This window comes from Gopherus flavomarginatus, chromosome 5 (genome assembly GCF_025201925.1).
Source record: "Gopherus flavomarginatus isolate rGopFla2 chromosome 5, rGopFla2.mat.asm, whole genome shotgun sequence".
In the NCBI taxonomy this organism is placed as follows: domain Eukaryota; kingdom Metazoa; phylum Chordata; order Testudines; family Testudinidae; genus Gopherus; species Gopherus flavomarginatus.
The window spans coordinates 23,719,421-23,741,136 of record NC_066621.1 but is presented as its reverse complement, the minus strand read 5'-3'; the positions used below and the strand labels follow the sequence as shown (position 1 = coordinate 23,741,136).

Here is a 21,716-nt window from a genome sequence, read left to right as displayed (position 1 = left end):
TCTTGGGGCCGAGGTATCGGGCTCTGAATGCGATGGGACAGCTGGCACGAAGGGGCAGCGCTTGGAAGCCAGCCGAACGGTGTGCTCCCGGCGGGTGTGCACGGCTGCCCTTTGGGGATGGTGCCCTCCAGTCCAGCTGGCTGGAAGGTTGCAGGCCAGGCCAGGGTGTGCGGTAAAAGCTACTGTTCGTTAGAGGACACTGCTTCTAGGGCTGTTTTCTCTATTGTTCATACACATTGCTTGGTGATCCATTTATTGAGAGACACCCCTGTTCCCCTTGGTCCTCTGCCCTGGGTCACAGAGTCTCCCAAAGGCACTAGCACACCCAGAACATCCGCTTGACGCTCTGAGAAGCAGTGTGTAGCGCCTGGGCCTCCCAGACCTCCTGCTGGACAGAAATAAGCATCACCCAGCAGCCTGCTCAGTAGAATGCACCGGCTCTGAGCCAGGCACGGCAGGAAGGGCACCCCATGTATTCTGTCCTCTACTCAGTGGGGGAGGGAGGTCAGTACGGAGGCCGGCAGGATCCCAGAGCAAGTGCTACGGCGACTGGATTCATAGACCTTCCAGAGTCCCAGGAATCCCAGGCAGCAGGGATGCAGCCCCGCTTAATGCTTTGAATCCGGACAGGTTCCTATGCCCCAGGCTGAGTGGGCTGCAGCCCTGTGGACAGTGGAAGGGCACTCCTTGCGGGAGGCTGGTGTAGACAATGCATGTGCAATAGGCTCTCCCACCGCGTCCTGGGAAAAGAGACCAGGAAAGTCCGAGATTCTGAACCGCTGATGCAGGCTAACCCAGCCTTAGCTCCTCATCTGAGTTGGCCTCAAGGGGTGGGGAACTGACTGGTGTCTCTGCCCCAGGTGGGTCCCCTTCTCTCCGGAAGGAGCTTCAGTCAGGTTTGTGCAAACAGCCCTGTGATGCGCCCTCTTCAGCCTGCCCCTAGTGCCAGGCTCTCTCAGGGGCAGGAGCGGCTGTGCTCTTCCTAGGGCTGTCTCTGGGTGAGGATGTCCCGGATGCACGTGTACAAGAACACGTACTGATCCTGAAAGGAGGCAGGAGACAGAGAGGTGTTCAGAGAGTAATTCTAGGCCAGGGGGCTTGACCCTGCCTCAGAGACACCAGTCAAGCCCACTGACTGTCATGACACTGTGGTTCTGCAGTCACTCCATTTAATATAACCAGGTCATAGAAACAGGATGAGACCTCAAGAGGTCACCAAGTCCAGCCCCCTGCACTGTGGAAAGACCTGGACCACCTTGACAGGTGTGCCTTCAGCCTGCTCTTAAAAACCCCCAGTGACGAGGATTCCACAGCCTCCCTTGGGAGCCTGTTGAAGTCATTAATGAAAATATTGAGTAGTACCAGACCTAGGACGGACCCCACTAGATAGCCCTTTCCAGCTGGACAGCAAACCATTGATAACCACTCTTTGAGCACAGTCTTTCAATCAGTTTGCACCCATCTTATGACACATTTCTCTAGTTTGCTTATGAGACTGTCACAGAATCATAGACTATCAGGGCTGGAAGGGACCTCAGGAGGTCATCTAGTCCAACCCCCTCCTCAAAGCAGGACCAACACCAACTAAATCATCCCAGCCAGGGCTTTGTCAAGCCTGACCTTAAAAACCTCCAAGGAAGGAGATCCCACCACCTCCCTAGGTAACCCATTCCAGTCCATTCATCCAGGCCATACTTCTTTAACTTGCCAGCAAGAATACTGCGGGAGACCATATCAAAAGTTTTGCTAAAGTCAAGGAATAACATGTCCACTGCTTTCCCCTCATCCACAGAGCCAATTATCTGTCAAGTGGGACTGTGTTAAAAACCTTAGTAAAATCAAGATCTCATATCTATTGCTTCCACACATCCACTAGGTCAGTAATCCTGTCAAAGAAGGAAATTAGGTTGGCTTGTCATGATTTGTTCTTGACAAATCCATACTGGCTATTCCTTATAACTCTGTTATCCCATAGGTGCTTACAAACTGACTGTTTAATCATTTGTTCCAGTATCTTTCCAGGAACCAAAATTAGGCTAAGTGGTCCATAATTCCTTGCGTCCTCTTTGTTCCTCTTTTCAAAGATGGTAAATTCCATTCCTGAATTCCTGGAATATGGGGAATTTCAGAACCCAGCAGCATTAACTGCCCTGTGCTGGCCCTGCTGGTGTTTGGATACTCTCCTTGGGAGGAGTCTGTATCAAAGTCAGGCCAGACAGCAATTACAGTTACACTGCAGAACAGCTAATGGGACTGGGTTCTGGTCTAATGATGCGCCTGGGGGAGTAAATACAAGTGATTCAGACGTGGAGAGACCCTTTGCGGGATCTGGAGTGGGGATGTGTAGCAGGAAGTGTCCTCAGGTTTTCCTGTTGGTTATTGGCCTCCGGGAGAACTGACCACCTCACACTTCAACTGCAGCTTGGCCATGGTGGCACCAAAGTTACAGTTTCACCCAGGGAACCATGCAAGATAAGAGCAGCCTGCCCTAGATCCACAGCCATGGGTGAGCCCTGTGTTTTCGCCCCCATGTGTGGTCTGGCGGGCTCAGGTCCTACTGGTGCTTTCCTTGCCCAGCTGGGCAGTGGCTGGGAGGGGCAGGGGGTGTGTATATAAGAGAACCCCGTGTGTGAGCTCTCCTCCAGCTCCCAGGGCCCATGGGGCTCGGATTAATTCATGAACTGATTGGCTGTTTGCAGGGTGCTTGGCAGCAGGGACGTTACAGAAGGATTCTGATTATCAGTGGGACCGGGAATGTGAGGGAGCTCATCTCTAAAGGCTTCTGCAAAATAAACGAATAAACTTCAAACCCGTGTCCAAAAGCATGTCTATGGAACCAGAGCTCGGCTCAGGCTGTGGCCAAGCCCAGCCTGCGCAGGGTGAAATGCTGGGATTGGCATCCTGAGGCTGGTGTCACAGTACCATCTAGTGGCGCGATGTGTTTGCGCCGCTCCGAATGCAGCCTCGACTCAATCTGCCATTGGAATGCAGGCAGAGGTGCCTCTGATGGCCCTCTGGACTCCTCACCCTGACCTTCAGGCGAGCTGGGTGTCTCCTGTTGGTGCTTTGGCTATAGGGCACAGGTCGGGAAGGCTCAGATTGGCACTCAGAGTATGTCTACACTGCAGCTGGGAGCGACAGACGCATGCTAGCTTTGAGCTACCACACTAAAAATAGCAGCATGGTCACGGCGCTGGCAGTGGCTTGGTCTAGCCACCCAAGCGCAAACCCACCTGACTCGATAGCTACGGACTACGGTGGCAAGCCCGAGCCACCACTCGTGTTAGCGCGTGTCTGTCCACCTGGGCTGGGATGCACGTTCCTGGCCATAGTGCAGCCAGACCCTCAGACACTGCAGGAATGAGCACGGTGTAAGAAACTATCTATAAGAGAAGGTGACACACAACAACCCAGGAGACGTCCAGTATCCAAGTGTACCAGGGCCTGTGGTTTTCAGTGCCCAGATCCTGAGGGGGACACGGCAGGGGATTTGCCCACATGGGAACAAACTAAGTGTCCATGCCCTGGCTGTCCAGGATGGAAGGGCGAGCAGGGGGCTAGGACTGTGAGGGTTTCATTTTCAGCGCTGCCTGGTTGTTTCCTGGGTCTGGGCTGAGTGAAAGCTGCTGGCTTTAACCTTAACACTGAAGGCATTCACCCTGATCCTCTGAAGTTTTTAGGCGCCTAACTCCCATTGCAATCAGTGGGATTAGGTGCCTAAATGCCATTGAGGATCTGGGCCTGAGAGTCCTTCCCCTGAGCTCCCAGCTGGGCTTGGTGCAGATGGAGTGACCCCCCGCCATGAGCTGCTCCCCTGCCCCCCGAACGTCCCCTGGTAGGGCACGGAGAGATGGGCACAGAGCCCGGGCTAAGAATCACGCTGCTTGTCGGGCTCGGAGCAGGATACCCGCCTTGGCGAGCTCAGTCGGGGCCAAGGCTGGGTGGGTAGAAGCTGCTTGAGGAGAGAGGAGGCTGACAGAGAATTCAGGCGTCCCTGGGTCTGTTCTGAGAAGCTCTCCCTTATTGCACCCGGCTCCGGGCCTCTGTTCTGCACCTGGCCATTGCTTTCCTAGGGCACACCTGGCCCAGACGCCCTCCCTCCTCACCACCTACCGGCGTTGGGGTCATGAGGCAGCAGCTTTTCATCAGCCTGAGGGTGACTCCATAGACATCCACACTTCGCTCCGCTTTCATCTGGTGCAGCAGGCAATCCAGGGTGATCAGCATCCCCATCTGGCCAATGCCACTGCTGGAAGGGGCAGCCAATGGAGGGAGAACCATCAACCCTTCTGCCACCCACCACGCAACTCACGGCACAGGCACAGACACAGAAGACGGGCAAGGCCTGGATAATTATGGAGCCCATCTTCCTGGCAGGGCAGGGCACAGACCCCCTGGAGAGAGGGACATTTACAGAGACCGTGCCCAGGCAGGGCCAGGAAGCTGGCCTGGCCTCTGAATGAGCACTAAGGAAACCAGGGCATCTGGGCACGCTGGGTGTTCATGACTGGCTATCTGAGACTGTGCCCCGAACCAGGCTCTCTGGCCAGCACCGCGTCTCACAGCCCCACGCTGGCTCCCCCAATGGGGCCGCATACACTGGCTGTCAGCAACAGAGCCCTAGTCTGGCCCTGGAGGGACCTCAGGTCCTTATGTCTCCCTGGAGACCAGCAGGGGAGAACTGTCAGGTCATTTGGTCAGCCTCAGGCTGCCTCGTGACTGGCCCAGCCCTGCAGTTGGCTCTCCCATAGGGATGTTCATCCAGGGAGTTCTGGCCCCAGGGGACTCACGAGGACATGGAAGAGGGAGTCTCATGACCATACCTGCAGTGCAGGAGCAGGGGGCCGGCTCGCTTTCTGTGTGGCATGCACCGTCTAACTGCGGCAAGGAACTCCACCAGCAGCTGGACATCTGGCTGCTGCTGGCATCCCCACAGAGGATACAGGAATCGCTGCACCTGCCTCTCCTTCACTTTCTTCTCCTGGCAGGACAGAGAGAGCTGCTGTGGTTATGGAGGAAGGGGGCATGTGCATATGACAGGACAGGCTTGGACACCGGGGGAATAGGGAGAGCCCTGCTTCCTAGCCTCTGGCCCATAGTGATGCATTGGGTCCTGTAGTGCTCCATCACCCAGTCCGTCTATGCTGGGTCAGCAGCGCCCAGCGGTGGGGTGCTGCAGTGGTAGCAGACAGAGAGACAGGAAGAAAGTGGCGTTAAAGGCAGAGCTGTTCTCCCTAGGTCAGTGGCTCTGCTCCAGCCCTCACACTGCAGCCAGCGGCATCTGTGTGATGAGTTAGCAGTTCTCAGTCAAGGTCCCAGGGGCCCGCGTCTCCCAGACCACCCCCACACTGGCTCTCAAGAAGGCAACAGGCCAGCGAAGCTGGAAATGTCTGCAGGTGGTGCCTGTAGGGCAGGGCTGAGGTACATCAGCAGGGAGTGGCCAGGTTGGGGTAAGCACCCTGTCCGTGCCCCTGCTGCACCTGGTCTATGGACAGTCCCAGACCTGAGCTCCCCACCAGCTCTGCTGATGCCCCTCAGCATTCCTATCCTACTGTTCCTCTGCTATTCCAGCCCCATAATCCACCCCACTCCACCAATACCCTTCTGTCCTGGCTACAGCCTCTGGGTCATTCCAGTCCTGGGCTGAGACTCCAGCATGGTCTGGGAATGGGAATGAGTCCCTCCCAGGGACTGGGGGGAGCTCAAAAAACCAGCTCCCTGTCCCTCAGAGGCACATACATGTTTCAGTTTGAGCTGAATGCACCTCCATCCCGAGACGTGCTTCTCCGGGCCCCGCTGGATGGTTAACATCTCTGTGTAGACTGGGCTGCCCTCCAGGGGCCAGCATGCCTCACTCAGGACCTGCAAACAACAGCGACTGGTGCATCAAGCTCCTGGTGGTCTCATTTCGGATCAGCCCCCACTTGACATTGCTTACAGGTGCTGGCCCAAGGGCACAGCCGGTGTCAAGGTGAAACTGCCCAGCAAAGGGCCATGTGGCCATCCTCCAGGAAGCCGACAGCCCACCCGTATGTTGCAAAGATCGTTGCTGATTGCAGCCACCTTCACCTTTAATACAGTGCACCAGCACAATGGGACTACAGGTCCCAGCCTGCAATGTTCCACCACCGCTGAGCCATCAGGCTGCATTGCATGCTGGGGCTTGTAGTCTCTGGGGCTGCACCTCCAGCATGAGGAGTGAAGGGTAACTGTGACCCACTAGGTTTTATGCAAATTCCTCATGTTCTTTGGCCTTCTGGGAAGTTGCCTGTGGGAGCCCAGAGCGAGGGGCAGCAGCTGAGGCCTTGGATGGCGGCTCCCCCGCCTCAGGAGCAGAGATCAATGGAGAGAGATCTATCCTGGACTGCTGTTCCCTGTAAAACCAGAGGTCTCCATCTGGCTTCTCTAGGTGCTGCCTCACTAAACAGCTGGTGTCTATTTCCCCAGGGGACCACATGGGCTATTTACTGCTTCCAGAGTTGGGACTCATTTTGGTTTTTACCTCAAATGTTACAAAGGGTTGGTGACGGGAGGGAGCAAGCTGCCCCCACAATAATGCACATGGCCCCTGTGGTGCCATGGAGCCAGGCATCCCTCATGCACATCAGGAGAGTGGGGTCCTAACCTGGACCACAGACTGCTCCACACACGGAGTTTCCAAGTCTGGCCCAAAGCTTCGGGAAACGGTAGCAGAGGCCGGTGGGACAAACCTGCGTTTGTGTGACAGCACAGTACCATAGAGACCGCACAGGAAATGCAGCACGGCTTGGGGAGGGACGTTCAAGGAGTCCCCACTCCCCTTGGTCAGCACCTACCAGGGCAATATCACAAGCCACATCCGAGGTAGCTCCAGCCCATTTACTCCGGGGGTCAGCATGGCTCTTCCCCACTGGCAGAGAGCAGAACAACGAGATGCCCATGATGCCAGACTCAGCAGGTCAGTGAGGGGAGCAGTGCCAGGCCCCGCATGGGCACCCTCTTCCTGAGACCACATGGTGGTAGCAAAGGTGGTGGGAAATTTTCTATCAAAACTGCTTTTTGATGGAAAAATTGATTTTTGACCAGCTTTTCCTTCAGCATGCCTGCCTGCCCCTGTGGGCGCCTCTGCTGGTTTGTCGACAATGGAACACCTGAAACCCAAACTCTTTCCACTTGGAAATATTGCCGTGGTGCCTGATGGCAATGTAGTTCGGTTGCCTGGTGGCTCTAACGTTGTGCCTAGGCAAGGTTCACTGATCAGACTACATCTCCCATGATGCATGGCCTCCCCTCTCCACTAGGGGATATTGTGGTGCATCATGGGAGACGTAGTCTGACCAGGGGCCCTGTCTATGCAGGAGAATGGAGACACGAGGCAGACAAACTACAGCTCCCAAGAGGTACTGTGGCAGGCGCATTTCCAAATTGAAATATTTCAGGGTTTGGCCAAAATTTTTCAGTATTCAAATTTCTGCCAAAAAAAATTGAGGTTGCCTGTAGAAAACCCTCCATTTTTTTAACCGGCTGTAGCCATCACCTCATCTAAAGAGACCGTCCAGCTCTCTTGTTAACTGTGCAGCACCTGCATCTTACCTGGCCCTTCTCCTGGCTTGGCAGCAGGGTGACTATGGTGTGGACGCCATGGTCCCACACCAAGCGCCAGAACTCCTCCATGGTCACCTTGTCGGGTCCTTGCACAGCCAGATAGTCCCTGGTTGAATTGCAGCCCTGTGTGAAGAACCAGAGTCTTACTCACCTATCCCAAGAAGGGAGCAGAAGAGAGCATGGGCTCCCTGCCTTAGGACAGCCGAGGGGGCAGAGCCAGAGGGCAGGAAAAGGAGGGAGGTCTAGCAGTTTTGGAAGCAAAGAGAGGAGAGAAAGCGTTAGACAGCCAAGCAGGGAGAGGGCCCGGGACAGGGACTGAGCCAGAGCGAAGGGGACAGTCGGAGTTCAGCCCTACACAGCGATTCCTTCACCAGGAGTGCCCGGGTCAGTGCTCCTGGCAGCAACAAGTGCAGCGGGAGGAGGATGACTATGGAGGAACAGGCCACAGACAGACAAGTGCTGCTCCCCATGGGGGCAGGGAGCCTCGGCGCACTGGAGGGAGGGGGAGAGTTCTACTCCCCAGGGGATCAGGGTGGGTAGAGGACCAGGAGGCCAGGCAGGGAGGTGAGGGAGTTCGCTTCCAAGGGGATCAGGGTGGGGCAACTCACCGGGAGGAGCCAGGTCTGGCTGAGATCCGAGAAGGGGCCTTGTTCCAGAGGCGAAAATTTCACTCTGGAGCGGTCATCTGTCAAACAGGCCAAGCATGAGGGACTGGGGGAGCTGGTTCCGCCTGGCCCAGCTCAGCACACCCAGCCCCACGCGAGGAGACCAGCCTTCTGGCTCCGGCCCAGACTCCCTACCAACCTGGGCCATAGCTGCGTAAGGCCTGTCACTCCTGCACTGGGTCTCTCCCTCTGTGACAAAGTGGGGCTGTTCTTAATGTTTCCTCTGAATACTGTGTGGGTGCCTGAGTTTCTGCCTGACACTCTGTCTCCTGGCAACTAATGGCCCGGGCCCTTCCCCACTGCAAGGGGATGCTAAAGGTGTCGGAGAACAAAGAGATCAGGTGACCTCCTGGCCTGCAAAAGAGACAAAAGCCAGAAAGGAGGGGCTGGAGGGGGTTTCAGTTGGGAGTTGGCTGTGGACAGGGAGTGAGGGCAGACATCGGTGTCTGGCTGCTGGGCCCCAGAATGGACTCAGCTAAGGGGTCCAGTTCTCTGTACCTACAAGCTCTGTTTTAGACCGTGTTCCTGTCATCTATTAAACTTCTGTTTTACTGACTGGCTAAGAGTCACATCTGAGTGCGAAGTGAAGCAGGGGTGCAGGACCCTCTGGCTTCCCCAGGACCCCGCCTGGGTGGACTCGCTGTGGGAAGCGCACGGAGGGACATATGCTGAATGCTCCAAGGTCAGACCCAGGAGGTGAAGCCGTGTGAGCTTCTTGCCCTGAAGACAGTCTGCTCTAAGGGAAAGGAGGGTCCCCAAAGTCCTGACTGGCTTTGTGGGGAGCAGTTCCAGAGAATCGCCCGGGGACTCCGTGACACCCTCAATCCCTCTCCCCTTACTCTCAGCCTGGGGCGCATGCCCTCCGCCTGCACATAACCCCATTCCAGCCCCAGTCCATTTGCTTCCATGCACACTTCATCTGTGGCCAGGTCTTGCTTTGGGAACTTTCTGCCACAAGGCTGCGGGGAGGAGATAAGCCTGGAGATGCTAGAGAGGGCCCCATTTCGACAAGCTCCCCTGATCCTGAGGCTGCAAGTCCAGCCCTGCTGCTGCTCCCTGCTACCCCACACACAGAGCTGGTGCCAGCCCTGGGGACAGAGAGGCATCAGTGGCACTTACATGGGAGGATGCTGGAGCCAGGGCGGCTCTCCTGGATGCCTGCAGATGGCGCTGCAGAGCTGGCTTTGTCCTTCGCAACCTCTAGGAGGATCTGCCACAGGGAACAAGAGAGAGGGAGGGAGGGGGAGATATCAGGGCCTTTCCTGGCTATGCCCTGCCAGGGCGACGGGGGTGGTGGAAGCGCGCAGGGACTGGGTGGATGGCTCCTGTGGGATGCCCTGCCCCGGAAGACAGCATGGGGTGAACTCAGCATAAAGGGCAGAGCTCCCAGGGAAAGCTTTCATCCACACCCCAGCTCAGGGAACCAGCCCTGTGCCTCAGTTTCCCCATTGGGACTGCTGCCAAGCTGTGCAGCACGTGCCTGCTAGGTTTGCTTGGCTAGGAGATTTGGTGCAGCAGCCATGGGGGATGCCCGAGGAGTGCAGCACCTCTGCCTGCCCCCCATTCCTGATTCCCTGTGTGGATCCTGACCCTGCACAGGGCCCTGAGGAGTCTCAGGGCTTGTCTACATCAGAAAGTTGCAGCGCTGGTGAGGGAGTTACAGCGCTGCAACTTAGGAGGTGTACACATCTGCAGGGCACCACCAGCGCTGCAACTCCCTGTTTGCAGCGCTGGCCGTACTCCCGTTTTGTCTCGGGTGTAGAGGATCCAGCGCTGGTGATCCAGCGCTGGTAATCAAATATAGACACTTACCAGCGCTTTTCTTGACCTCCGTGGAATAAGCAGGTATCCCAGCATACCTGAGGAAGCCTCTGGTAATCAAGCTGGTCTCCTTCCCCGGTTTGCTCTCGCGTTCCCCGAACCCCGAGCAAGCAGGTCTCCTTCCCTGAGGTTTGCTGGGTGGTTCCGGGAACGCGAGAGCAAACCGGGAAAGGAGACCAGCTTCGCCGCGGTTTGCTCTCGCGTTCCCCGAACCCTGAGCAAGCAGGTCTCCTTCCCTGAGGTTTGCTGGGTGGTTCCGGGAACGCGAGAGCAAACCGGGAAAGGAGACCAGCTTCGCCGCGGTTTGCTCTCGCGTTCCCCGAACCCCGAGCAAGCAGGTCTCCTTCCCTGAGGTTTGCTGGGTGGTTCCGGGAACGCGAGAGCAAACCAGGAAAGGAGACCAGCTTCGCCGCGGTTTGCTCTCGCGTTTCCCGGAACCACCCTGCAAACCGCAGGGAAGGAGACCTGCTTGTTCGGGGAACGCGAGAGCAAACTGCGGCGAAGCTGGTCTCCTTTCCCGGGTTTGCTCTCGCGTTCCCCGAACCACCCAGCAAACCGCAGGGAAGGAGACCTGCTTGTTCGGGGGTTCGGGGAACGCAAGAGCAAACCGGGAAAGGAGACCAGCTTCGCCGCGGTTTGCTCTCGCGTTTCCCGGAACCACCCTGCAAACCGCAGGGAAGGAGACCTGCTTGTTCGGGGAACGCGAGAGCAAACCGCGGCGAAGCTGGTCTCCTTTCCCGGGTTTGCTCTCGCGTTCCCCGAACCACCCAGCAAACCGCAGGGAAGGAGACCTGCTTGTTCGGGGGTTCGGGGAACGAGAGAGCAAACCGGGAAAGGAGACCAGCTTCGCCGCGGTTTGCTCTCGTGTTCCCCGAACCTCCCTTGAAGCCGCCCAACAGCGCTGCAGTGTGGCCACATCTAACACCACTTGCAGCGCTGGTTGCTGTAAGTGTGGCCACTCTGCAGCGCTGGCCCTATACAGCTGTACTAATACAGCTGTAACAACCAGCGCTGCAAAATTTTAGATGTAGACATGGCCTCAGGGAGTGCTGGATGTCCCGGCTGTGTCTGCTCTGCAGGAGGATCAGGAGGGAAGCAGCACCAGCCAACCTCCAGCTGGAGGGATGTCCCAGGCCTGGTGGCATTGCCATGGCAACGGGTGCCCCCAGCACCAGCCATCTCCACAATAGTCAGATCTGGTGGGCGCTTGACTGAGCAGGAGCTACTTGTGGGGTGTGTGTGTGTACTTGTGTGTCTGGCCCAGCCGCTAACACTCCCTTCACCCCTAGCACATAGGGGGGAGCTGGCGTCTGTGCTCTCCAGCAGGGCGCTGCTCCGGGCGCTCCTACCTCGTACTCCCGCAGGAAGCCCGCATTGGACTTGGCCGATTTCTGTGCATGGTGCTGCAGGAAGCTTTTGAGAGGGATCGGGCAGGAGCTGGGAAAACAAGAGGTGGAGGAGGAGGGTTAATAAACCCCTGTGCACCCACATCTCCCAAAGAGCCAGGCCATTCGGTCGACAGGGTGATCCCCCTCCCTGGCCTGACCCTGCTAGTTCCACGGGAGCAGCCAGCCACCGGCCAGCTGGAGAAAGCATCCCAAGGTCGGCCAGCTGGCCTGGGGGCTACATCTCTGCTGAGGGTGGGAGACCCAGTAGCAGAGCTCACTGCCTTGGGGTAGTGAGCCCCACAGAGGCTGCCCAGGAAGCGTTAGGCCCCTGCAGTATCAGTGCAGGAATGGTGCTATGGAGGGGTGTGGGGCTCCCCACCTTGGAAGGAAAGGACTGAGGCCAGGCTTTGGCCCTGCCTCAGTGCAGGGAACAGGCCATCTAGCTGGGATTTCAGAGTCCCTATTGCCTGGAGCCAACGCCCAGGCCTGGGTCTGGATCGGAGTCTGAGGCTGTGAACCCAACTGCCCACACGTTTGGGATGGGCTAGGTGGGCTTGGTGGCTTACATCTCCGTCCCAGACTGGCCCAAGAGCAGCTCCTCTGTGATCTTCTCCAGAATGCAGCTGTGCAGGAAAACATATTGGCCCTGGAAGGCAAGGGCAGGTGGTCAGTGCAGAGCGAGCCCACCCGAACCATGGCACCACATAGAGTGGGGCCACGCTGGCGTGAAGGGCAGCACTGCCTACTGGGCAGAGCACAGCCTTGTGCAATGAGTCAGGAGCCCTGGCCAACCCTGCCACTGCCTTGCTGGGGTGGCTTGGATAAGTCGGTCTCCCTCTTTGGCCGGCGTTTTCACCATGCTCCGGGGGATCCCCTCCCGGTTACCCAGTGCCCACAGGCAGCCTTTCTAAGGAGGCTCCTGCTGGCCATGATCAGCCCCCGGCAGCTCGTCCCTGGCTCCTGCTGTGGCTGCATGTCCGGGTGTGCTACAAGGGTCCAGTGACTTGGATCAGCCGACCTCTGGGCTGCAACTCACGGGCACCCTGTGCAGCTTGTCACTCCTCGGGATGTGCACGGGGCAGCGTGGAGCCACTCACACCTGGGGCCTGCCGAGTTGTTTTGGGATAGGCTCAGGCCACTCTGCTTTTGATTACGCCCCCCTCCCTGCCCCGCTAGCTACCACCCGGGCCTCCCCAGCTCATCCTGTCCCTGGGTGCTGTTGGCTACGATGCTCCCCCAGTCTGGCGCTCCCGGCCTGCTCACACTGAATTCCGGGAAGGCCCTTGGCCCCAAAGAGCCATGTGTTCCTGCTGGAGGTCTGGCTGGGCACATGGCTGCTGGGAGATGGCAGGGGAGGACAGCTCTAACAGGGGCACATCTGAGCCCTGCTCAGGGCACTGAGGCAGGGGCCCAGGCAGCACCATCCTGTGGCCAGTGGGGAACAGCTCTGGGATATCAGGAGCTGGCTGTTGTGCAGAGGGGTGGGAGGGCTAGCTGAGCTCTGGGCTCCCTCCCAGCTCTGCTGATTTGGCAGCAGGGTTGAAGGGAAAAGGTCCAGGGCCTCACCAACGTCTGAATCATCGAGTAGCGGCTCATCCGCATGGTGTAAATGGTATTGAACACGTCCACCACCTTCTCCTGCTTCAGCTGCTGCAGCAGCCGGTCCAAGGCGATGAAGGTGCCGCTGCGGCCCACCCCCGCACTGCAACAGCACAGACAGCAAGGGATTAATATGGGCAGGTCTCCCTCCAGCCCTAAGGTTCCACTGCCCCCCAGCAGGCAGCCCTAGTAGGTGGGTGGCTGGGGGTGGGAGGAGATGGCCATCAGCCTGCAGCACGGCTCCTGTCCTGGAGGAGCTGTGGGGTTGTGCGGCTGAGGAGCTGTCCCAGGGTGTGGGGGGAGCTGTGGGAGTTGTGGGGCCCAGGAGCTGTCCTGGGAGAGGGGGGTTGTGGGGCTGGGGAGATAGCCCCAGAGCTGCACTGGAAGGTGGGGAAGCATCTCCATAGTCTCCAGTGCTCAAGTGGATAGGGCAGGGGCAGTGCCCCTCACTCACCGTCAGCTGGGAGCTGCCTCTCCAGACTGGGTCATCCCCAGGGCTCTCATTGCCCCGGGGCTCCAGCCCCCACATACAAGAAGGGACCCAATCTCCCAGGTCATCTCCCGTCTCAGGGAAAGACTCCCCTTCTCCAGCAGCCCCTAATTGGCAGGGCCTCACCTGCAGTGCACCAGCGTTGGCCCAGAACCCTTGGCCTTCTGCATGTGCCCTCGGGCCAGGTCCAGGAAGGCCATCAGGGAAGCTGTGGACTCAGGAATGCCGTGGTCAGGCCACGCCGTGTAGTGCAGGTGGGTCACATGTCTCTCCTCCCGTAGGTCCTCCTGTCACAGACGGTGACTCGGCGTTAGTGCTCAGTGAAGCCAGAGTCTCAGTGGGCCTATTCATGGGGAATGTTCCCAGGCATTTCTGGAGCCCAGGGTCTGTCCACTACAGCTCCCTGAGTTACCTCCAGGGGCTGGAATCAGCTACCAGAACCTGGAGAGAGTGACGCTAAGGCTGCATCCCGGAGACCCTCAGTCAGACCTGGACCCTGGGTCTCCGGGATTCCCAGACACTCCCCAGCCAGCCCTGGGCATTGGTTACATCAGCACTGAGCAAACACAGCATGGACGAGACACTGACGTCTGAGATATCAGGGGACTGACGCTCCTGGCCAGAGCCAGGTCCCGCTCTGTTCTGTTCAGGGCCCTGTCCTGCGGCCATCTCCACAGCATGCGACTGCCTGGGCAGGCTGTGCCATGTGGCTCTGCCAGCACGCTGCCCTGCAGCAAGGTCAGTCCTGGGGGAGCCACATGGGAGGCGGCCTGGATACCAGCTGGTGGGGGCATGGAGCACATGCATCAGCACAGTGCTGCCTTCAAGGCGATTTAGCATCTGGAAACAACCAACCCTGGGCCATGCACAGCACCCCAGAATGGGAACAGGAAACAAGGTGGGGGTGATGGCGAATGGGAGGGGGATGAAATTCCGGGAACCCATGTGCTGCCTGCCCTGGTAGCTGTGGGTTATTGACAATCCTCAAGGTGAGTCCTGGTGTGGACCGACCCATTTCAGCTGGCCAGAGGCGCAAGGGCAGCTGCCCCCAGGACACCTCCCCCAGCGAGACGCCCCCACGGCAGTGCCCTCAGCAGGGGCCTGCTCTGGGCTCCTCTCAGCTGCTCACTCACGTGCCAGAGCTTGAACGTGCGTGTGGTCCACTCGTCAGCGCTGCCCTGGGAGAGCAGGTCCACACGGATGTGTCCGTAGGAGACCGGAGACAACTCTGAGGGCCAGTAGTGATCACACAGCACCTGGAGGGAAGGCAGGGCGTGGGGACAGGGAAACCAGCACAGGGAGAGGGACTGGTGCCCACACAAGATGGCAGCAGCCACTGGAGAGATGGGCCTGGCTGAAACTCCCCAGCTCAGCATGCTCCAACTCCAGGCTGGGGCTTTGGGCCACATCTCGTCTTCCACAGGGGGAGCAGAACCTGGGCATGGAGGCAAATGCAGCATGGGCTAGTGGTTTGGCGTCTGCTCCCCACTGTGTGTCTTTGGGCAGCTTGCTTCCCCTCACTGTGCCTCAGTTTCCTCTTTGGTAGGATGGGGCCAGGGCCAGCGTCCTCCATGCCAAAGAGCTGTGTGGGTTCATTAGTGCCCATGCACAGTGCTCGTCTCACAGTTAAGTTATTGTCTGCACCTAGATATTAGGTAATGGGCACTCTAGAAATACCTAGTGGAGACAGACGTCTCCTGGCCGGGTGCCCACACATCCAGCACTGCCACTACCCCTTCACCCTGCCCTACAGGCCTCTTGCTATTACATTGCTGGGCCCAGCACGGCTGCATGAATGGAGCCGCATTTGCATCTGGCTCTGGGCCAGACCCCTCCTTGCACCAGCAGCGCGCGCCAGGCACCAGTCCTACCCGTCCGTTCTCCATGCCCACTGTCAGCATGATGATGTTGCAGACGCTCTGCTCCCACACCAGCCTCCAGAAATCCTCAATGGTTTTCTTCAGTGGCCCTTGGGTGACGATGAACTCCTGTGGGGAGGCGTAGCCCTGGGGCAGAGACCAGACAGCCAGAGTCAGCCCGGGCCAGAGGCTGTGAGACCCCGGATTTGAGGATGAGTAGACTTGAAATTAGATGAAGGTTTCTAACCATCAGAGGCGTGAAATTCTGGAACAGCCTTCCAAGGGGAGTAGTGCAGGCAAAAGACATATCTGGCTTCAAGACTAAGCTTGATAAGTTTATGGAGGGGATGGTATGATGGGATAGCCTAATTTTGGTAATTAATTAGTCTTTGACTACTAGCGATAAATATGCCCAATGGCTTGTGATGGGATGTTAGATGGGGTGGGATCTGATTTACCACAGAGAATTCTTTCCTAGGTGTCTGGCTGGTGAGTCTTGCCCACATGCTCAGGGTTTAACTGATCACCATATTTGGGGTCGGGAAGGAATTTTCCTCCAGGCCAGATTGGCAGAAGCCCTGGGGGTTTTTCACCTTCCTCTGCAGCATGGGGCACAGGTCACTTGCTGGATTATTCTCTGCACCTTGAAGTCTTTAAACTATGATTTGAGGACTTCAGTGGCTCAGACATAAGTTTGATACGGGAATGGGCGGGTGAGATTCTGTGGCCTGCGTTGTGCAGGTCAGACTATATGATCATAATGGTCCCTTCTGACCTTAAAGTCTATGATTCTATGACCTGCCGGGTCTCTCCAGGAGAGGGCCAGGTGCCCATTGACCTCAGCATTGGTGTCAGGATTGGCACACTCCCTGGGCAGCAGATGGCAGCTGGGGGTTATTATAGGATATCCTGGAAGAGTGTGTTTTCCCCTCACTGTCATGAGAGAGATTACGCTCCTGAACCCCTCTCGAGCCCCCAGTGTGACCCTGCGAGGAGAAGATCTGACCCCAGACTCATGGGGTCCTTGCACCTGCCTCTAAAGCAGCTGCTGCGGCTGCCATTGGAGAGAAGAGATGACTAGATGGACCCTGGTTCTGATCCAGTCTGGCCATTCCTGTTTACTGCCTTTGACACACACATGCAACACGCATACATGGGCCCACACGCTCCCGGGCATGCTGAGTGCCCCCTGTCCATTACCTGGGGCAGTCCCCTGGATGGGGGCTGGGGGACCAGGTCCAGCATCAGTCAAGTGCAGCTGTACAGATTAGGAGGAGAAAGAGGAGACAGACAGATCAGGTCGTGCTGAGAGTGAGAGTATCCTCAGATACTCAGATCAGAGAGGCTGAGAGTGAGAGTATCGTTAATCGGCAGAGCAGCAGCTGTGACCATGCCCTCATGCACACATGCGGGGCCACACACATGAACACACACTTCACAGACCCCAGGCCACAGCCAGCCCAGCTGTGCCAGTCCCCCATCTCCAATACTTTCCACCTGTACCAGCTCCAGTGCCATCTGCCAGCCAGCCCCAGATGTTAATGGGACCAAGACCCTCTTGTGACCGAGCCCCCTGCATGTTCCAGCTATGCCTCCTTGTGTGGGGGAGTTCCCAGGGGGCTGTGGTGGGGGAGGCAAGCAGGTACTCACGGGGACGTAGTTGGCGTTGATGTAGTCAGAGTGGGGCTCCTCCCCCAGCAGGCTCAGCCTAACTCTTGAGTGGTCATCTGCAAGAAACCAAACAATGATCACTCCCTGCGCTGCACCTCGCTGAGTCAGACCCCAGTCCTTCGGGGAGCCCGGCTCAGGGGCAGCATGCTCTGCTGCCTTCTTGGGTCCTTCTCCTTTTCCAGCTGGGCACAAGGAGGTCGGAACCCGTGTGGCAGGCAGGAGGCAAGCCTAGGCCCCTTCGGCCTACACCCCTTGCTCTACTCAGGAGGGTCTGCCAGGCCTGTGGGCTGGGTTAGGCTCTTCCCACCCAGGTCCCTTCGCCTGTCCTTCAAAGCTCATCTGACACCTGGTCCATGCCTGGTGTGAGATGGCCAGTGCTGCTGAGATGCTGGAGAGGAGCCATCACACCTTTCAAGAGGCAAATCATGCCCAGCAAGACAGGGAGGAGGAGTACCTCCATGGGGCCATTCTGGTTCATGGGTCTGAAAGGGGACACCCCAGGGGTCGCTGGGTCTCATAGACTCATGGGGAAGTGGGACCATGCGTAATGTTCAGCTGTAGAAGCAATGGAGCCAGTGTGGGGCGGTGCACTCAGCAGTGACCAACGAGCTCGGGAAGAGGCCTGACCAGTCTCTCCCAGGTCTGTGCACCTGAGACCCAAGAACCCCTCAATGTCCACTGGCAAGGGGGCTACTGGACTGTCCTGATTCTGCTATGGACCTTCTGGTCATGTGAGGATTTAAATGAAAGCCAGGATGACACTGGTCATTGTTACTGCTGTGAAATGTATGCTTAGATACTAGGTAAGGACTTATGTACGTCTACTGCACATATGTTCTTAGAGTCTGTATCACAGCAGAGGTAGAGACCCAGGCATCCTGTCAGACAAGGGATATTTTGTCTTCTGCCCCTTGTTGAAATGTACATTAAGTATTGTCTCATTCACAATGAGTCCGCCATCCCCTCTCTAAGCTGAAAGCAGATGAAGGATTGCCTGAATGTCAGAAAGCAACGAACAGGCAGAGAAACACAGCAGGGGAAGAGAACCTTATCTGGAGATACACTTCAAAGGTTCGCTGGACTATTTTTGGGGAACAAAGACCCCATCATCCTGCCCCTAGGACGTAAATGGGCAGCATGTTTACATTCATGAAAACGGGATCACAACCATCCTGGATTGAAGACGCTTGCAGAAGGCTTTGAGTGAGACACACTTCATCAGACAGGAGGTGAGTCTGTTCATTAAATTTAGTCGCTAGAAAGCGTGTGATGATTTTGTTTTATATGTCACCTTTTGTTTCCCTTATTGTTACTCACTATCCCTTGAATCTTGAGTCTTTGGTAATACATGTATCCTTGTTTGCACTAGCGGTGTATCTCAGTGCTGTGATACTGAGCTAGATGCTGATGCTGCATTGAATCACACAAGCTGGAGTGCGCACTGTTCCCTTGGGGACAGCAGACCTGGTGATTCTATGAATGTTCAGTAGATAAGGGCTGGGCACGACAAGGAAATGTTTCAAAGGGGCCCAGAGACTGGGGTGCACCTGTTAACCTGCAAGGCAGAGTCAAGGCTGGCAGACCCCAGAGGAGAGGGCTTTGGTGGTGCTAGGGAGCTTACACCCAGTTAAGTCCAAACAAGACTCCCTCATACTGGAAGCTGGGGGTAACAAGGAGACTCACAGTCCTCGGCACCCTGAAAAATTTCACAACACCCCTCTCTCCTCCTCTCCCCTGGCACACTGGGCTGTGTGTGTCAGTGTTAATGACATGGACACAAGGTGAGATGGGAGCTGGCCCTGGCCTGGAGCTCTTCTCAGCCTCCCATGGGGTAGTATGCCTCAAAGGGCTGGGGTGGGAGTCTGCCCTGAGCTCCCCCACCCCTCAGGAATAGTACAAGGACAACACAAGTGATGGGAGGCTGGAGGGGTCAGGGAGCAGCCCCCTGTTGCTTGCAGCTCCCCCTGCCGGCAAATGACAACTCCACCGCCCCTGCTGTTCTGTGCCTTATGCCATGGTCAAAACTTGGGGGTCACTGGAAGGAGGAGGGGACTAAGAAAGGGGGCCATTCAAGTTAAAAGCATGAGTGAGATCTGAGATGGGATGGGAGACCCAGCCCTGCCCTGTCTCACCAGGCCACCTCGGGAATAACTGTGGGAATGTCAGTGATCAGTGATTGTGGGTACCCCACCAGAGACGCTGTAACCAGGCCTGATTCTCAGAGAGGCTGAGCACCCAGAGCTCCAGCAAACCAAAGGGATCTGTAGGGGCTCAACACTTCTGAAAACCACGTCCTGGGTGTCTCAACCTGGCACCCAAAATTATAAACTCTATCTTTTAAATAGCGCCTTTTCACCAGCACGACTCACCACCATTATCCCCAACTTACAGATGGGGAAATTGAGGCAAGGGAGGTGACATGACCCTGCTTTATCCAACAGGCCATGCTGCCTCCCACATTTGACCACTCTGGAAATGGCTTCTGAAGCTTTCTGTGCCTTTGGTGTCCCTGGGTGTGGCAAGGAGATGATAACCGCCCTGCCTCTGAGGTGGGGGCTTGGCTAGCGTCCCCCCAAGATCCTGGGATGGAAGGTGCCAGGAAAGAGCAGAAGGGGCGGGAGGGAGACATAGGGGCTGGGCCCCTGAACTTACAGGGAAGCACGTGGGGGTATCTGTTCTTGGACACGTTAGCTGGAAGTTCCGCTTCCACCTTAGGCTGCTCCTTCCCTACCTCCTTCAGCTCCTGCAGGGCACAAGGAGAAACCTAGTGAGCCTCTCTGGGACAGATGGGCTGGGGTGGGGAGGGCCAGCCGGGAGACCCCCCAGCAAGAGTCTCCACAGCCCTAGCTTGCCACACACAGCCAATGGGTCTCCATGGTGTTTGGAGAGGCACAGATTGTTTGGGCTTCTGGGGCCACATTTGGCTTTCACAGCGACATGGATCAGGAGCAGCCTGATGAAGACCCCCCAGGGTACAGCCCAGGAGGGGCAGAGGAGAACTAGGCCAAAGACCCACTCAGGAGAGTTCAGCAGCAAATCCCCCAGCTCCTGGGACTCCAGAGGACAGCCTTGGTCAGACCTTCCTGTAAAAGTGGCCCAGCAACTGTGACTTTGTGCATCAGACTCGGGGGCAATGGAGGTGACACCGGTAACAGTGGCAGTGTAGACGTGGCCGAACGGGCTGCTGACCCGAGTGTACACCCACACTACCCAGCAGGCTTGTTCTCCGGTTGCCAGCCCAGGCCACCACACCTTCACTACTGTTGTTACCTACATTAGCTAGAACAGAGCTGGGGCGGGCATGCCAAGCCACGCTACAATCAGACCTCCATTTGCAGTGTAGACATAGCTGCTTTTCCTGCTACGTCCCCTCCCCACCCCCTTCGATGTGCAGTTGTACCCAGCGAACGCAAAAGAGCTTGGTGATTTCCCCAACGTCCACGTGACACTGCCGAGGTCCCCAGGAGCACGCTCTCCTTGCATGCAACACTCACCTCAAAGTCCTGGAAGAAGCCGTGATTGGCGTTTGCCATCTTCCCCTCGTAATATTGCTTGAAGCTCTGGATGGGGATCGGCCGGTGGACATTTCTGCAGGAGATAAAATTGTGCCCTTGGCGACGGGAGAAAACGCCGCCCCAGAGAGGAATTATTTCAAGGGAGTCCTATGGCCTGGGTTATGCAGGAGGTCAGTCCAGATGATCTGGCCTTAGAATCTCTGAACCCCAAACCTAATCACCTGTGACACCTCGGTCCTCTGTGCCGTCTTGCACTGGGACGTCCACAGAATGGTGGCAGTTGGCCTGTCCCACCTCCTGTTACCGTTACCCCACGGTAACAGGAGTGGGGTCTGCGCCAGCTCCAGCCGCAGAGTCCCCAGTCCATGGAGGGGCCTGGCCTTCGCTCTGTGTTAGCGCACTGGTTTACTAAGCACTGGATGCATTTCAGGGCAATGAAGGCTGTGACAGAACTTGGCTACATGGGAATCTGCCCAGAGGCGGCTGGGGCTTGGCAGTACAGCTACCAGTGACTTAGATAACGAAGGGTTAGCAGGTGAGCGGCGTGGAACCTGCTGGCACTTTAAAAAGAGACCCGATGGACCAGATTGGCAGGGGCCTGGGTTCTGGAACAGCCTACTCCATAAGAACATAAGAACGGCCGTACCGGGTCAGACCAAAGGTCCATCTAGCCCAGTATCTCTCTACTGACAAGTATCAGAGGGGTAGCCGTGTTAGTCTGGATCTGTAAAAGCAGCAAAGAGTCCTGTGTCACAGGACTCTTTGCTGTCTCTACTGAGAGTGGCCAATGCCAGGTGCCCCCAGAGGGAGTGAACCTAACAGGCAATGATCAAGTGATCTCTCTCCTGCCATCCATCTCCATCCTCTGACAAACAGAGGCTAGGGACACCATTCCTTACCCATTCTGGCTAATAGCCATTTATGGACTTCACCACCATGAATTTATCCAGTTCTCTTTTAAACACTGTTATAGTCCTACACTTCACAACCTCCTCAGGCAAGGAGTTCCACAAGTTGACTGTGTGCTGTGTGAAGAACTTCCTTTTATTTGTTTTAAACCTGCAGCCTATTAATTTCATTTGGTGACCCCTAGTCCTTATATTATGGGAATAAGTAAATAACTT

At 56.8% G+C, this 21,716-nt stretch overlaps 1 protein-coding gene across 1 annotated transcript in view; it reads right to left on the bottom strand.

Moving 5' to 3' along the window:
• Nucleotides 1-648: 648 nt before the first annotated feature.
• Nucleotides 649-21,716, bottom strand: part of LOC127052440 (receptor-type tyrosine-protein phosphatase V-like) — a 78,676-nt gene continuing 57,608 nt past the window's right edge. Inside the window, exons 25-40 of the mRNA XM_050956057.1 lie at nt 20,572-20,665; nt 19,730-19,820; nt 17,057-17,133; nt 15,419-15,553; nt 14,681-14,803; nt 13,674-13,834; nt 13,025-13,160; nt 12,025-12,104; nt 11,420-11,507; nt 9,369-9,459; nt 8,193-8,269; nt 7,573-7,707; nt 5,740-5,862; nt 4,824-4,981; nt 4,114-4,249; nt 649-1,042 (exon numbers count right to left, since the gene is read on the bottom strand). Of these exons, the coding sequence (XP_050812014.1) occupies nt 983-1,042; nt 4,114-4,249; nt 4,824-4,981; nt 5,740-5,862; nt 7,573-7,707; nt 8,193-8,269; nt 9,369-9,459; nt 11,420-11,507; nt 12,025-12,104; nt 13,025-13,160; nt 13,674-13,834; nt 14,681-14,803; nt 15,419-15,553; nt 17,057-17,133; nt 19,730-19,820; nt 20,572-20,665 (1,765 nt within the window). The 3' untranslated portion in view covers nt 649-982. The remainder of the gene's footprint in view (nt 1,043-4,113; nt 4,250-4,823; nt 4,982-5,739; nt 5,863-7,572; nt 7,708-8,192; nt 8,270-9,368; nt 9,460-11,419; nt 11,508-12,024; nt 12,105-13,024; nt 13,161-13,673; nt 13,835-14,680; nt 14,804-15,418; nt 15,554-17,056; nt 17,134-19,729; nt 19,821-20,571; nt 20,666-21,716) is intronic.